This window comes from Lepisma saccharinum, chromosome 4 (genome assembly GCF_977018435.1).
Source record: "Lepisma saccharinum chromosome 4, izLepSacc3.1, whole genome shotgun sequence".
Lineage (NCBI taxonomy): Eukaryota > Metazoa > Arthropoda > Insecta > Zygentoma > Lepismatidae > Lepisma > Lepisma saccharinum.
The window spans coordinates 94,850,168-94,868,779 of record NC_139232.1 but is presented as its reverse complement, the minus strand read 5'-3'; the positions used below and the strand labels follow the sequence as shown (position 1 = coordinate 94,868,779).

At 39.0% G+C, this 18,612-nt stretch overlaps 1 protein-coding gene across 1 annotated transcript in view; it reads right to left on the bottom strand.

Annotated features, from left to right (window-relative positions):
- LOC145986645 (transmembrane protein 145-like) overlaps positions 1-18,612 on the bottom strand; it is a 137,734-nt gene that overhangs the window by 56,823 nt on the left and 62,299 nt on the right. The window contains exon 3 of the mRNA XM_083120913.1: positions 3,879-3,953. Within this exon, the coding sequence (XP_082977039.1) occupies positions 3,879-3,953 (75 nt within the window). The remainder of the gene's footprint in view (positions 1-3,878; positions 3,954-18,612) is intronic.

Genomic DNA, 18,612 nt, shown 5'->3' with positions numbered 1-18,612 from the left:
TTTACTGTAGAGCTTGAGCTTCTGGTAACGCAGATATCACCTTTCCAGTGAGATATTTACTTTGCTGCCCTATTTCATATATCAATTAGTCATGTTGGACAGGAAACGTTTTTTGTGTAACATTTTTACTAGAAATTTTCACGTTCAATGCACGTAAATATTCGTCGTTGTGCTTATCAATTTTCCCCTCTGTTAAGTTAAAAAACAAACAACTAAATCTGTTAGAACTCTATTTCTTTTTCCATCTTTCGTAATCTTCGCATTACTGTTAAATAATTATTAATTTATCATAATATGTGCAAACGTGCAAAGCATGATATTCGGTAAAGACGAATATATCAATTTCTTATCATGTTGGCTGTTATATACGAAATTAATCAGTTAAACTCACATTAGAAGTAGAGGAAATTTGTAAGCTGTCGCCCCTCCACTTTGGTTCACCACGAGCCGCCACTGACTGTTACCATAAATTGTACTCCCTCTGTCCCATAATTATTGTTCGGTACACCTTTGTTTGTTGTCCCATAATAATTGTCCGATATTCAAACTGTGACATTGGTGTATACAGAAGAAGAAAATGAAACATGGGAATGAGTCATAGAACTGTATAACTCAAGGATCAGTACAAATTGGCCAATCAAGTATCCAAAAGAAACTAAATAAAAAGTAATCAATCCAGGATCAATAAAAAGTGACCAAGAAGTTCGACAAAATAAAACATCAAAACGAAAGATATTGTTGGTCCAGGAAGGTTGTCATCCCCTCAACGAGCTAGATCTAGTGCTGCAGTGCTGCTCTAGCCTCGTCGTAAATGTTTCGAGGACACTCCAAGCGAGGTGGCAGGACGTTTCGTCGGTTCAAGTGTGCTTTTTGCATATGGGGAATCCTGTAGTTGTCCCCACCTTTGGAGGCGCATAATTTCAATGAGACAGGACTGCAAAGTGAAAAATATGTTGTTGAGCTTGTCGCGTGTCAGATCATAGAAAGATTTTTCAACTGCGGCGATCAACTCATCAATAGTTTGTGGAGCTGCCTGATGCTGGAGAAACTGAATTGCCCGGAAGTACCCCAGATCTAAAACATTCATGTTCGGACTGTTTGGCGGTTGGCATAGGAGATCCAAAGTGATTCCACTGGTCGCTGCAGCATCCATCCAGGCACAGTCATTGGGAACGATATGCGGACGCGCATTGTCCTGCTGAACGGACACCTGGATTCTCCCTGCGCGCAGTCCACGAGGCCATTGTGCATCTATTGCTGGGATTAACTTGTTGATGAGCATGTCCCGGTAAACATCTTTGGTAACAGTTAATGGTTTGGTGACCATTCTTCACTACCCCAGCCGTACTGTTTTCAAAGAAAAAATCGTACACTGCTTGTCGTTTACTGTCCGTGAGGTTCTTGCTACCCCTGTCGCTTCCTATCATGGGTTGTGTTTTCATGGCTGTTCTTCTCACACATACTCACTGAAGGAGTGCTCTACTAACGATTTGCAGCGTGCCTTGGTAGACCGGTTGCCATACAGTGCCACACCGGTGTGTTGCAACCCAACGCCTCCTTTTGGTAATCGTCTGGGCGGTATTTCTTGCTCGTTGTGATAAGGTCACGTTGTTCCTCTTCACAATCTTGAAGACTGATGTACTGTGCTTCTCCTCATCCATGTGCTTTCCATCTGCCTCTTCGTCTGCAATTCCTGTACTACCATTTTGGCATACCGGACTATAATTATGGGACAGAGGGAGTATTTAACTGTTTTATTATACTGCATAGTTTATGATATTTTAAACAAACTGACATGTCCGATATCACTGCATGTATATGCAATTAAGTGATTCATGGATGAAATAAATCTTATCTTATCTTATTTAAATAGAAACTGAATTCGGCTTGTTTCCTTTCCATAAACATCTCTGGTGAAAACATTCTCATTAATGTTCGACATGGCAGTTTTATTGCTGTAACTTACAGCCTGTAAATCACAGAAAACAATATTATTTGTAATAAAATATCTATACAATTTCACCATTCGTATTACATGAAACTGTTCCATATATATCAGGGAGGATAAGTGTCCCCTCTGCCCCCTAGAAGACACCCTTGCACAGATGTATTCAGTAGTAAATCGGCTCAGAAGGACCATGCTAGCTTGCAGCTTTAAGATCAAACGCGTCTGATATTTTCTGCTGCAGAGCCGCAAACTGATACATTCAATAGCATCTTAAGTTTTCTCAAGCATTTTTTTTGTACTGGGCAGGCACCAGTGTTCTGTCTGTCAGATCATTATTCATATACCCTAATTCATTTACTGAATGTTACTAAAGGTTGCTATTGCCAAAGAAGGCCGACTAGAGTTTTCAGCTAAGGATACCATGCTACAAGATGATACTTGCAATAGGTTTCTGCATGATCATCTTGCCGCATGGCAAACTGAACCTATTCTTCTGCACTGAAAGTTGATATACATAATAAGGATTAAAAGAGATGACATCTTTAGTAGCTAGTTTGAAAGTAAAAAAAAAAAAACTTGACCATAACATGTGTTTCGCTTGTCATTTCAGTGTGTAATCTCCCATAGGGGGATCTGTTGGTATCATGTGCAGTAGTGTATTCAGAAAATTTGACCTGGTTTACCGCAGCTATTCTTATTTATTGTGTACATTGTATACATACATTAGATAGATATATTAGATATCATAGAAATAAAACACCAATGCAGACATGCAAGTAAAACAACGAGAGATGTCCGACAACTTCAAATTTTCCTGCAATTTCTATGTAAATGAAGAAAGTTGGTTTACCAGTGGTAAACCAGATAACATAGGAGAATATGCCACTGATCATGTGAAATCTGCAGTTCCTAGAAAGAAGCAATTGCCTTGTGGACACCATTACTTCACGTTGGTACAACCAGCAAACTTGATGTTTTCTGAAATAGATCTTGTCAATGTGTCAATGGTGTATTACTGATGTCGGGGCATTTGGCTAAAGATGATGAGTGATGAAACTGATGAAGGGACATTCACAAAGAACACCCATGCCAGGATTTGAACCTGGGACCCCATGCATCGTACCATGCTGTGCTAACCACTCCACCACGGAGTTTGTCTCCTAATGGATTGGAACAGATGGGTGCAAGGGAACCTGGTCCGGGGCTTATCGGAGGTTTGCACCTGGGGAACTAAGGTCAAGTTGTGCTAACCACTCAACCACAGATAAGGATGACACAACCATGGAGGTTGGCATAAGAAATTGAAGCTAAAGGTTCCTAATTGAGATAAAGTTTTTTCTATCTGTAGCTATTTGGAGTCAAGTAGCATCAACTGATATGGTAAATAAACAGAGATAAATGCACATCTTTTCATATGTCTAAGTGTGATAAAATTGTATGCAACCACCTGTGCAAATGTAATGTAAATAAAATTCTAAAATTTATTGTAATAACTTTGTGACTGGGTCAATGCCTTGCCTGGGGGTATTACTGATTACAAATTGTATCAATATTTTCTATAAGCCCAGTGTATTCACGGTTTTTGGAATAAATGTACATTTTTTTATGTTCACTAATAAACAGTGCTTCAGGTTTTAATTTTGGTTCTCACATCTGTTTTCTATACACGCAGAAACCCTGAGATACCTTTTGGGGTCATTGTGCCCTACCGACTGGTTACAAAGCTAGTGCACGATAGTTAGAACTCTTCTTTATTCATTGCAGCTGAAATTAACATTTTTATAATTATAATAATAATAACAATTTCTTTATTTAACGGCTGAGGTTCAGCCGTAGGCTGCTCTACTTCCTAATCCTTGTCATGAGCTACATAAGAAAATATAAGTACCGTATATATAACATGATACATTAAAGTGTAAATTCCACTCACCTTATTGCTTTTATAAACAGAAGGCCATTGGTCATCTGTATCATAATACAAGAGAATATTCTGTACTGCATAGGCCTGAAAATAAGAACACAATGTTTTAATTTTAATTTGTAGCCTACTTAACTACATAATTGTATGTAGGCAAATTTTAAAACATTATAAATTTCAACATTTTAAAATTTATCTGTCCTACATTGCATGCATATATGTGTCTTTGATGGCATAACCAGTGTTTGAATTGAGTTGTTGTGGTGAGTTGGTAGGTACCCCCCCCCCCCTGCTCAAGATATTCCATCCTAGGCTCTACATTTATAAATTTGTTCCCACATGGATAAGAACATTTCCAATCCTCAGAGAATATATACCCTTCCAGCCATTTTTATAAAAAATCACCAATAATTTTCAGATCTCGAACTTTATTTTTAGAGTGACAAAATTTTTAGACGATTAAATTTTTGTGAAAATTCTGAAACTCTAAGGTATACTTATGCAACATTGCTTTTAAATAAAAATGGTTTACAGGTTGTGATAAATATACAAGAACTACAACTAGGCTATTGTTATTTACTTCTACTTCTACTAGAAGAGGGGTGGGTGCCATCTCTTCCGGATACCCTTGGTTTTGTCTACTCCAAAAAAAGGTCCCTATTTATAGGGCTTATGATACATCATTCTTGGGCGGCTTCTGTTACATACAGAGGGCGCAGGAGTGAGTGAAGGACGCTGACGTACTTCTTCATTTTCTGCTGCACCCCTTTCTCAAGACTAAAATTAACCGATATGCCATCTGTTGGGATTTTCAGGAAGTACTCTAAGTAGGATACGTTGTGTTGAAGTCATTTAAAGCATGGGGAATATGCGAGAGAGAGTAAGGTCTACTGTTCAGGTTTTTTTGGCTCTAAATCGTTTTATGGGTCACAACAAATTAAAAGTTGTCATGTGTTTCCACCCCGTGGAATCAACAAAATGAAATTTGTTAAGAAATCAGGGAAAACGTAATTGACAGAAGATTGGTATGGGCAAGGAAATTACAAAGAATGCACGAGTCTGCTTACTTTATTTTTCGAGAGATAAATATATATTACCATGAAAGTAAAGTTTTAAATTGTACATTATAAATAAAGCTTTTTTTTTTTTCGAAAAATCATTAAGCGTCTTACCCAATGCGTCCATGTATTACCGGTATTACGTATGTGTGAAATTTGGAACAGGTGCAAGTCGATTAAGAGGGAAGATGAAAATAGTTTGAGAATGAATTAATGTCAAATGTAACCAGAAAAAAAAGTGGACATGCTAATGTTACTGTTTCATTCAGTAAGATGTCCTTTTCCAGTGAGTATAGCCTGGTCATGAAATCGTGAATATTATTATTAAACCAGCATTTCTCTCTCGAGAAAGAACTGCAACGATATGTTCGCAATTTTCTCCTGTCCCAACTCTTCAAGTACAGGTCAATTTCAATTCCTTTATTTTCAAATAATTTCCGAGAACCCCAGTTACAACATGACGTGCAGATGATACAGCACTGCTTTGGACAACCAGTGTGTATACATAGTTTCGTCTGCATTTTCCGTGTTATTTTTGCCTATCATAATTAAATGCTTCGTTCTCAGTACAGCTTCACGTTTGATAGAGTACCTGGAATTCACATCGCATTCGCAATATTTAAAAATAATGCGTAATTTAAACGTTTTCTACCATACCAGTCATGACAACACGCTGCTATTTGTACTACTGCTGAATGTAAACAGAGATTTATCCTACTTAGAGCGGGCATATTGGAAGCGACACTAGCGCTCAGGTGGTAATTTTAATCGCGATGTGTGTGCTGAATTCCCAGTGGCACATATTCAGGGCTATATAGGCTATATGTGAAGCCGAGACTTAGTGACCAACATACAGACAAAAATATCTATGAGAAAATGTGCATAAAATTGTTCATTTCAACAAGAAGATGAACCTGATTTCTTAGGAGTTGGAAACCTTGCGTGCTTTCTTTGAATTCGCGAGGCGAGGCAGCTACAGGGGGTATGATGGGCAAAGCCAGGGGCCGCGTGGTTTAAACATGATAGAGCTACCTCAAGGATCCTGATCAATGTTGCAAACCAATTTGTTCCAGCATGTAATTTCCCCTGGAACGGGGATTGTGGAATCAAACTGATCCATGAGAGGGAAAAGGGTTGTATATGGCGGGGAAATTACCCTCTGAACTTCCTCAACAAGCTTTGTCAATGTTGAAAACCGAATGTTCCCGGCATGTAAATTTCCCAGAAGGGGAATCACATTATCACATAACTTCCAGCCCTTCCGAAATGAACTAAAAGAACCCCCCTCCCTTCCAGCAATTTTTTTCTCCAAATTTAAACACTATGATATGGTGAGATAGACCAGGTTTCTAACCCAGTATACGTCACTGTGAATTCCATTGGCTGTTCCATTTCGGACACCAAAAAAATCAAATTAATCACAATATTTCCACTTCAATAACTTCGTTAATAAAAATTGCTGCTCAAACTAAATTGACCGTAGGTGCCCTTCCGTCAACCTCCAAGTATGGAGTCGGGAAGCAACGCATGTTTCCATGTAGTTGCCATCTCGGGCTGCAGGTTGCTTCACCCTTCCGGCTCCAACTCGAGAATGACCCCTCGGTTGTAATTCAAATTTAGAGGCTGCACAGGTGACAGTTCCCTCTCAGCGGCTTTGATTTCACATCAGAACTGGCGAGAAAGAATTGTCTGTTATCGCAGTGGAAACCCGAACGAAAGACCATCTATGCAGGTGGTTGCCAGCTCTGGCTGCAAGTCGCAAACCTCTCGCGACCCGTCGGTTGAGAAACACTGCTCCAGAGTCACTACTTGCTCAGAGACGCTCGCTCTAGAGATTCCGGGGACAGAGTATAGTAGTTTTCAGTTTCATCGGCATAGAAGCCCATAAAATGTTGACTGTTATTTGTTACTGAACTGAGTAATACAAGTTTCACGTTTTCTTTACTTTCAACATCGCACCCCTTATATTTTATTCCGCACCCCCTCAGCACCCCTAGATGATTAATCCTGGAGGCACAGCTCCCTGTCCCATTTATGTCTTGAGCAGGCGAACGAAAGCAAGTCTCTGCGCAAGTAGTGACGCGAGACGGCCCCACCAATGAACACGTGAGAGGGAATGGGATTGCGTAGAGGGGAGTGACTGCAGTTACCAGCCTTCTCTGACGGTATGCGCCGCCTTGCTCCAGAGATAATTGGGACAGGGTATAGTTACATATATTGCACAAAAGCTAATCAGCCAATGTCATTGCCGAATTCAGCACACCAAAGTCTATAAAAATGGCTGCTTCCGTTTGTGTAAAACTTTCAAGTCTATAAAAATGGCTGCTTCCGTTTGTGTAAAACTTTCGAGTCTATAAAAATGGCTGCTTCCGTTTGTGTAAAACTTTCAAGTCTATAAAAATGGCTGCTTCCGTTTGTGTAAAACTTTCAAGTCTATAAAAATGGCTGCTTCCGTTTATGTAAAACTTTCATTATGGAGCAGTACGAGTTGAACCGATAAGGCCATGTCTGGCCACGCCAATGTCTGAGGAGTGTGAAACGTTGAACACATTGGTCTGTTCTCTGATGAATTCCCTTGTGTACTTATAGAGTCAATATCACAGCGTGTTTACTTAAGTTGGTAAACAAGGAAGCTAAATCGACATGAACCTTGCAGGTTCTTGCTCCCTGTCTTTTTTTTCACACAGACTTGCTGCTAGGCGTGACAGATCGATCTTTTCATTATCACAGAATCATGGGAAAAGTTAGACCTGAGGTTTAATACACTCCGTACATGCATGCAGAGTTATTTCGGCTACTTATGCAAATGCACATTGATTGTATTTCATGACCAGTCCCACCTTCCAAAGTTGTGCAATTTTCAAATTAAGCTAAGTATAGATGAATCAGTAGCGGTGATTGAATGCCATCGCAGCCACTGGATAAAAACAATGGATGCAGTTTTCTGTACTTTTAAAGATGGCGAGGAATAACTTGGAACTCTTCCAAGTAACAGTGACGTGGCTCTCAACCAATGGGAGGCGTCAGAGAGTGCGCAGGTTTCGTTTTCTACCAATCACATCTGGTTATTTCTCTCGTGCGGGAAATTTAACCACCAAGATCTTGCCGGTTTGGTTTACCAATAATAGTAATTGATTGATTTGGTTATTTTACGTACATTTCCTTCCACTTTTTGCAAATCGTGACAATGAGAATGGAACTGATGCATGGACAGAACACAACACAAGCCCTACAGAGGATTATACTGGCTGTGGCTCCAGACGCCAGAACCTCGTTAGTCTGCAAATATGCAGTCCAAGGAAGAGAGGTTGACTTTTGTGTGGCTTATAAGAAGACCACCCTTTACACTCCAATAATTGTAATTAAGATGCGGGCTAATCAAAAACCTCTTTTCTTCTTGCATTACTTAATCGCTGCATATGAAGTTACAGAACAAAAAAACACGAATCTATTCCAGTATCAGACTGCAAGCAAAGTTGTGTTCTGGCACTTTTGTTAACTTAACCAGCACAAGGATACGAAAAATATTTTTAAAAAATGCTTATATTTTCATTTACGCTCGAATTTGCACAAACATGCATCATCATTGGTGTATCCAGCAATGTTTGTGAGGAATATGACCATAAGGTGGGAATATACCTTGTATTTTTTTAACAGTCAGTTCTATATTTTACCGTCTCTCCACTTTTTAAAAATATTTTCAGGAAATTGGGCAAAGTTAGGGCATGAACCCCGCTGGACACGCCATTCACCGGAACCTGTTCACGAAATGTCCTGCTACTCGAACCCCAGCAGCAAGAAGTAAGATTTCTTGCATTCCTTATTTCTAGCAAGGCGAATAAATTCGAGATATTGATTCTGTAAAAGTCGAAGCTCATTGACTTGCATACATAGTCAACATCCTATCTATAATGCACATGGGATTCGACCTTGAGAAACAAGCACGCCAATTGGCCAAAGGAATTGTGTTCAACTCTACGATTATTGATCTTCAACTTCAGGAAGTTTTCACGAACTTTTTTTACGTGTGGCGTTATTACATAACACAGTTCATGTGTTTAATGTTTAACATCTCGCTTCTTGTAAAGTCAAGAACAAAAGTTCGTTGTTGACCAGTCACAGGAAAATAAATTCTCTAGGTACCATTGGCAGATTTAGAGGGAGGGGGGATGGGTCAGCCAAAGAATAAAAATATGTTTAGCAGAAAATTAATAAGGTGCTCGAAACTAAATTTGCTGGACATTGGAAATCGAATCTAGGATATCATCGTTACATAAAGATCACGTTAATACTGTGCCACTCTGAAAACCCTCAAGGAGAGAGGTTATAAGTATATTGACACTAATGGAGATAAAGCTGAACTATCTAAAAGGACTCTCTCTCTCTCTCTCTCTCTTACACACACATCACACACACAGAAAGCCTTTTCGATTCTTGTGACACTTTTGTATGAGTAAGTGAAGTCTCAACCTTCATTCTTTTTTTTTTAAATAATTGTTAAAATAAGTACCGTAGAACTACTTCACAAAAACTGCTATCGCAGACGCCTTGTAATCAAGTGGTCCCGTATTCGATTTCTAGTGAAGGTACATAGCACAGTGGATTGGATCGCACCTTAAACTGTAGGCCCAGTCTCAATTGTACTCAGGTGTTTTGGGTTCGAATCCTGACCTGGGCCTGGGTGTTCTTTGTGAGTGTCTCTTCATCAATTTCATCACTCATCCTTATATTCGCTATTAGCCATGATTGGCATAAAATCGAAGTAAAATATACCAAACCAATCAATCGATTACTTTACCTGGACGTAAAGCGAAGCTACAACAAATTCTGCGAAACTTTTTCACAAAACACTTGCAGTATGGCATAACATGGCTCAGTGGCGGCTGCTGGTCTGACTTTATGGGTGTGCACTTCAGCATCGCGTCCAGAAGAAATGTTTTATCACTCCTCTCAAATACTTGCTCCCTTTTTTGCTTCCATAATGATGCTAAATGTATTAGTAACCGAAGTTATGAACACCTTTCACTGAAAATAAGGCTATGGAAGAGTTTTATTTCATATAAAATATTAATTTTTACAAATTTGAAATACCGCGGCGAATTTTCTGTCGATCACGAAAAGAGAGATGTTATTGGGTATAGATAATTCAACATTAGATAACCTGACAAAATTACTATAAACATAGAAATGCCGATCAACAATATTTGAATATTATTGTCGATTTGCAAAATATTTAGTAAAAACTTTCCCCCTTCGCTCGGCTGATAAATGTGAACAAGAATAATAACAACATTTGCATATATCAAACAAGTAGGATTCGGGCGGGCGAGTACTCAGGGCGCCAAACCGAGGCATCTTCCTTGATTAGAACCAAATCCTAAGCGTGAGTTTATTTTTTTAAAGTCCACTTTATGCACAGAAAAGCAAACAGAGACGATCTACAATTTAAAGAGGGGTCCGAACCACCATGTGCCTCTACCGGCTGCGTGGCTATTTGTTTTAAGAAAAGTTGGATTTATTGTTGACAAGAATTAATTGAAGCTACCGCTGAACAACTTAATAAGTATATTGCAAAATCATCTAAGCTATTATTGTTGTTTTGATGTCATTATGTAGGTATTAAATAAACACATACCTACAATAAACGTGTTCTTTAACAGAATTATAGTATTTTTAAAATAAGGCTATTATTTTTCGTCATTAAAACCGTATAACATGGTTATGATTTATATTGAAGGAATGTGGAAAGTAGGGGGAGCCAAAATTCCATCTCTCCCCGGTTGAAAATTTTATCTTGAGCCATTCCTGCAAACAAGATAGCCGATCCAACAACAACATGCAGAAAATCAGTTGTAATCTATCTAGCAGTTGTTTATTTCTATCGACCGACTGATCAAACCAACAAACTCAAGCGAAATCTAGAAAATGAATAAAAAATATTAAAGAAAATGACAGTACTCACTCAGACCACACTGCTCTGCTTCATACTTCAGAATTTGTCTTGTCCTTCCTTTGTCAGGGCCGCCGTTAGGGGTGTGCGACGCGTGCCACCGCACAGGGCCTGCGCTTTGAGAGGCCTGGCGCTTCTAAATCAGTAATTCATTAATTTCTTGTGCGTGCAAGCGAGATTGCATTCGGGTAGAGGTAAGACAGGGAAGAAAAACATAATTCATGTGAAAGAAAAAAATTCACCATAACAAAGTTGAATTTCTCGTAACGGACAACAGTGTCCATTCTTGTCAAGCCATCAGCCAGAATTCGCCGACAAGGAACAGCGACGTATCTGTGAATCCAACTTTCCTCGATTTCCTGTCTTATATTATGGCTCGATAGAGGACAGGCACCATAAAATGGTTATTTGTCTAGTCTTCAAGGCGAGGAACAACACATTTGAGGGTGTGCCGCCCTGCGTTTGGAATTTACGATCTGGCCAATTTGAGAAAACATGAAAAGAAGAGACGGCATCAAGGTCCTGAAGGACCGCTTGAGCTCTTTTCAAACCACCGTGTTTACAACCGCAGCAAGGTAATATGAAACTGTCTTCCGAGTGTTCGGTACATCAAGTAGTGCAAAGCACGTAACGCTCTCGTTTCAGAAAGTAATGAGTATGGGTGCGGATTTGTAGGCACTAAAAACTCCTAAAACAAGTAGGCAAATTGGCACCACAATGATAAGAAGACGCACTTTTATGTTCTTTGGGCTGATTGGAAGACTATGGCTCTGTTTCACTTTTTAAGCAGGCACGTTCTATGTTCTCTGCGGCGACCATTCATCCCTCTGACGTCAAACTTTACAGCTCTATCCATTTCCAAAAAGGGGCTTTATAAACAGACCTCTCAAGGCAGGCGGTGAGCAGGTCAACGGACCTTGGGTCGGCATGTTCCCCCGCAGATGAATAGAAATAAAGATCTGGAAATATTTTATTTTTATTTCCTGACAAACCCTATCAGAGAAGGGATTTTGCAGATTTGCAGATTTTGCCAGATTCTACAACTATGCCCAAGTCCCAACAAGTTTCAAGTCAATGAAATCATTCTCTACCTTCCTTGTCATTCTTGTTTGAGACAGTAGTGCGTGCGGGTGTTTAGAATCGCGAATGTGGGAAACGAAATGTCTTGGGAACGAGACAAATTTCGTAAATTTTAATCAGGAAAGGGGGGGGGGCGTTTTTAAAACGTCAGAAGGGTGACTTCGAAAAAATATCGTTTGCTTGCTTCAAATTCCGCCACGATGGATAAACGGAAATAATGGCAAAATCCTGGGGTTTAGTGTTAGCGTTGTTCTTGGTGGTTAGTCGCAGCCGTGTGTGCCAGTGGCAGTGGTGATCTTAAATTTAACTCTTCTGTGAGCCAGGTGGCAATGTAGGAACAAATTGCGAGGAAGAGTGTATTTCATCTTCTGCACCGGATGATAGATTAGTTCTGCTTCTGCTTCTAGACTCAGGTGAGTGACCGTCGGTTTTAAACAATAAATTTGCAGCACATGGCTGCAAACACAAAGGATATTTATTCTAGGGCTTAGGGCGCAGAAACTAGGTCTCAATCAGCAAAAGTCATTAAGAAAAGTTGTTTACCTTGATGACGCCTTCCTCTACAGGGTGTGAAATTTTAGATTTCATTGGTGGTAAAAGGGGATACGACGAACACGCGCGTGGGTATAGCAATAGATAATAATTACATAATACTAATAACCATGCTTGCTTTAGCGTAGAATTTTACGAAAAAAGGATGATGTCGATATTTTCAATTTTCATAATACAGGGGCCTCGCGGATATACCGTGCGTTCATTTCGATCTGCAGCCGAGAGATCGGCAGAAGCGTGGCGGGCGGCGCTGACGGAGATGCCGACATTTGCGGCCTGTAATGCCCGCTTATTTTTATAGACATATGCAGACATTTATATAAATATTGCAAAACGATCACTAACCTGTGTTATAACACGCAAAAGTTCTTCTGTAATTCATCCAAGTTCTGCTCTTATATACACAAAAAAATACGCTTTAGAAACGATGTTAAGAGCCACAGATAATAAAACATTTTAATCATAGTTTTGACCAGTAACGTCCTGCTTAAGTTTATATCCTTGAAAGAGTTTTGTGCCGATGGGGATCGTTTGGAGGTTTTGAATGTGCAACACTGTATCAAGATTACGCTGTAGAAGAAACCGTTAAAAGTCAATAGTGTTCGTGAGCTTCCTTGCAATCCGAAATCTCCGAGCTCGAGTTTTTTGTTCCTTCGCGACTAGATGAAGACAGAGTTGTAAATATAGTGGCGAGCAATGTAAACCAAGAGCGTGTTAATTTCGTACTGTGCAAGAGAGTGTTATTCTTGGTTACTTGCAGTTACTTGTTTGTGTTATTGTAGTGTGTATGTGTGACGTGTCAGTGAGACGATTGGAATGCCAGCCGCAAGATTCACGTTAGAACAAAGATTTTTTTTATGTATGACACGTACCTACGTGAAAACAAACTCGTGTCGAGACGTGTGTAGGTAATTTGTACAGAAATTCCCATGCGTTTCAACTCCACACAGAGATACGGTTAGATATCTTGTCCTTAAATTACGAGAAACTGTATCGTTAAATTTTAAAACACCTAAGCAAAAACGACGGATTCTAACCGAAGCAAAACTCGATGATATTGGTGCAGCGTTAGAACGTTCTCCAAACAAACCTCTACGCCGTGTTTCACAAGAGGTGTGCGTGTCAAAATCATCGGCACATACAGTCACTAAGCTACTAAAATTAAAACCATACTCTTATAACACAGGTTAGTGCTCGTTTTGCAATATTTATATAAATGTCTGCATATGTCCATAAAAATAAGCGGGCATTTCAGGCCGCAAATGTCGGCATCTCCGTCAGTGCCGCCCGCCACGCTTCTCCCGATCTCTCGGCTGCAGATCGAAATGGACGCATGGTAGTTCGCACAGGGCCTCGCGTTCCCTAACAAATGCCCTGGTGGGCGTTGTTATTTACAGAGGGAAATATAAAGGCAATAATATTCGCCACACAAAGTAATGCGGTCCGATGCTAGGAAAACAACGGTAGTAGAATGCCACTGGCATTGAGATATATATATATATATATATACATACTCGCGTACTTTCGACGTGGCCTTTGGCCACGTCTTGTACGCTCGCATGTGTGACCTTCGGCCACGTTGTGGGCGCAATCGTGTTATAGATGGGTTTTTTTCATAGATCTTAATGACTTTGAAAATGTCTGCATGTTGTATTGGATGATGGGGAACATGTGTATAAGTTTGAAAAGTTTAGAAAGTAACTTTATATGTGTATGGGCTCAAATAAGGTACAAATATTCAAACTATTATTGTCTATTTTCTTAATAATGAACTGAGTAAGTAATAACCGTTTCAAGATAAGTAGTTGGATGTTTTGCTTAAATGAACTGAAAAGCGACTAAATTTAAAATGCAATATTTACGTATTTTGTTATTTTCACATTTTTGAACGTAATTGGATAATAACTGTTTTCCGTCATTCCCATCAAATTCCTAGCTCTCTTCTGTTAATAAATTCTGATGCTCATGTTTTGAAATTCGAAAAGTCTAGCATAATTCACTTACACTAGTTTTCTAGGTGAAAATAAAATTTCTTTAAGTTCCCTAGCAACGTCCGTTTCCATGGACAACATCAAGCACGGAAAGCTCTAAAGAATTGTTTGTTATTATACCTATAACATTTAGTTAAAAGAAGCACGATGTAGATATTTTCGCATTGACTATAACAATATATACGTAATTGTATCTGGACTGAACCTTCTTCTTATGTAGATGTCGCCCTTGTTTGAGGTACCTTTTCAAAACCAGGAGTTCATTCATCTGTGTGTAATCTGTGAGAAATATAATGTAGCTAGACAATGAAGAATTGAAGGAAACAATGTGAGCAAAAAAGAAAAGCCTTGGAAACAGTTGCTAAGGACGTGAAAAAAGGGCATTTTCACCCTTAAAGAAGGGCCAATTGAGCGATTTCTTAATTTTTCCGGCCTTTTGGGACGATTTCATGGGGGGTCGTAATCGGACATTTTTCGCCTCCGGGGCTTCCTTCATGGAGAACATTTATGTCAGTGAGTCAGTGGTGGGATTGGGGCTTTATATATATTGGACTCGCGCACATTCGACGTGGCCTTTGGCCACGTCTCGTACGCTCGCCGACGTGGTTCGCTTATTTGAAAAGTTTGGAACGTAACGTTACGTGTGTACGGGCTCTAATATTGTACAAATATTCAAAATATTATTGTGTATTTTCTTAATAATAAATTGAGTAAGTAATATCCGTTTCGAAATAGTTAACTAGATGTTTTATACATATGAATTCAATAGCGACACTAAATTGGAAGAGCAACATTTACTTCTGTTGACATTTTGAATGTAATTGAAAAATATTTGTTTTCCATCATTCACCTCAAATTCCTACCTCTCCTCTTTAATAAATTCTGACTCTCATATTTTGAAATTCGAAAAGTCTAGCATAATTCACTTTCAGTAGTTTTCGGGGTGAAAATAAACTTTCTTTAAGTTCCCTAGCAACGTCCGTTTCCATGGACAACAACAAGCACGGAAAGCTGTTAATAATTGTTTGTTATTATGCATCTAAATATTTTGATAAAACAAGCACGATGTAGATACGTATTTTCGCATTGAGTATACAAGTATATACGTAATTGTATCTGGGCTGAAACTCCTTATTATGTAGATGTCACACTTGTTTCAGGCACCTTTTCAAAACCATGAGTTCATTCATCTGTGTGCTATTGATCTGTGAGAAATATAATGTAGCTGGACAATTAAGAATTGAAGGAAACAATGTGTGCAAAAGAAATGCCCGTGGCAACGGTTGCTAAGGACGTGAGAAAAGGGCATTTTCACCCTTAAGGAAGGGCCGATTGAGAGATTTTTGAATTTTCTCGGCCTTTTGGGACGATTTCATGGGGGGTCGTAATCGGGCGTTTTTCGCGTCCGGGGCTTCCTTCATGGAGAACATTTATGTCAGTGAGTCAGTGAGTGAGTGGTGGGATTGGGGCTATATATATATTGGACTCGCGTACTTTCGACGTGGCCTTTGGCCACGTCTTGTACGCTCGCATGCGTGACCTTCGGCCACGTTGTGAGTGTAATTATGTTATAGATGGGGTAAAATGTCTGCATGTTTTATTGGATGAAGCCAAACAAGTCTATAAGTTCGCTAATTTGAAAAGTTTAGAAAGTATCTTTATGTCTGTATGGGCTCTAATAAGGTACAAATATTCAAAATATTATTTCCTATTTTGCTAATAATACACTGAGTAAGTAATAACAGTTTTAAGATAATTAGTTTGATGTTTTGCATAAACAAAATCAATAGCGACACTAAATTGGAAATGTAATATTTTCAAATCTTTAAACGTAATTGGATAATAATTGTTTTCTGTCATTCTCCTCAAATTCCTACCTTGCCTCGGTAATAAATTCTGACGCTCGTATTTTGAAATTCGAAAAGTCTAGCATAATTCTATTACAGTAGTTTTCGGGGTGAAAATAAACGTTCTTTAAGTTGCCTAGCATCGTCCGTTTCCATGGTGAAGAACAAGCACCGCAAACTCTGTAAATAATTGTTCGTTATTATCAGGGAGTCGTAACGTACCCAATTTGCGTTACACGGTACGTTCCATTTTGTAGGAGGAAGAGTATGGTTCAACTGCTGGTACCCATGTAACGTAACGAAATGCAATATCTTATAGAGTGACGTTACAAGGAACGTAACAAAATGTATTATGGTAGATATTAACGTTATAAAGGAACGGAACGAAATGAGCACATTGGAACATAACGTAATATGCAATATGGTATATACTACCGTTACAAGGATACAAGGAACGTAGTAACGAAATGCATTGTGGTATATACTAGCGTTACAAAAAAACGTAACGAAATGCAACATGGTAGTAAATAACGGTACATAGGAACGTAATGAATGCAATCCTCCGTAACGGAACGAAGTGAAAGGCAATATGGTTAATTAACGTTACATAGGAATGTAACAAAATGTAAACCACTGTAGCGGAACGGAACAAAATGCAGTTGGGTACATACCATCTGCATAAGGAACGTAAATAAATTCAGTATGTTAGATGTTAACGTTACAAGGAAAGAACAATTCACAAATGTTAGGTAGTAACGTTATAGGCGCGTGACGAATATAATCTATTTAACATCAAGGAAGAAAAAGGAATAGCCCAAGTCTCTTACCTTTCAGTATATCGTATGGGATTAATGTGTAATAGCCGTTAAAAATATGGTTGTTTGTAAAAAAATGAATTTCAACCAGGGTTGATAAAGGGTCAGGAATTTTAAATCAATTCAATTCCGGTTCAGCAGGGAATATTAGCAAGCATAAATGGATCTGGACCGTAAAGAGCCTTTTTATGTTTAAAATATTTCAATTCGTTCCAGGAACCTTTTCTCCGGATCAATTGAAATACGGCACAGGGACCTTCTTTCCGGATCAATTTAAAGACTGTCTGAGTTCCATATTGAAATGAAAGAATACGCAACTTGGACCGAATTAAAACTGTGCGATAAAGAAGGTTCCGGTGTTGTTGCGGAACCCAATAGAACCCATTAGAATTTATGGGTTCGTGGACGTTTAACAATCCTGATTTGAAAATTACATTTTTGGCTCGAAATTGAATACAGCTTCCAACTAGTGTAGAAATGAGTAGTCATAGACGTGCGCACGGGGTGCAAAGGGGGGGGGGCACATGCCCCACCCCCTAATCATTGACGTCTGCCGATATTTTCGACGCAGGGACAAGCAAGGTATTTTTCCATGGGGCATATTAACCAGATAATAGTGTTGCCCCCTCAAGAAACACCACTTGAATTCGAAATTATCGCATTCCTGCATTCCCATTATAATAATTAATGTACATTACTATGACTGGGATCAAATTATACGCGTGAAATATATACTTTTAGCTGACATTCGTTTTCTAAAGGGGAGATGTGGCCATCCTCGCCCCCTTTCAGATTTCCATGCTCCTATATTATTATACTTTAATCCAGAAATTTAGGGTTGAGGAATCTTATCACCGGTTATTAAACGATATTATGCTCTTGAAGAAAATTAAGTATTTTCAAGCAGATGAAAGTTCACAAAGCAACAACGGCGGAAGAAGGTGCAGTGGCGCAACCACAGGGTGCAGGGGAGATTAGCTCTCAAACTTGTACGGAAATCAATTCTAGGGGGTTAGGGGGCAAACATTGAACTATAGAAAGAAAGGTTACAGAATCTAAGAGTAGCAAGACAAAAGGGTACTGAAGATGGATTTAGTTTTCACGTCTGTCGTGCACTATTTCTTCCAGACGGTCAAGAGCACCTGCAAGGAGGCACAGAGGAGCAATTGCCCCCTCTTGATTTCTATCTTTATACAAATATAAATAAAGTTATATAAACTTGGACAGTTGCTGCTGCTTACGGTGTACGTTTTGCCCGTGTAAGGTAATATATAGATGTATTATTAATTTTTGAAACCCCACCGTTCATTTATAAACACACTGTATATGAGTCATTGTGAATTCGAGTCAATTAAAACATTTTGCGTTGTTGGGAGATTATCTATTAGGATAAAATTTGGACATAATGAATCTAAGTAGAGAAAAATCCAACTTGTATATCAAAATTGCCATG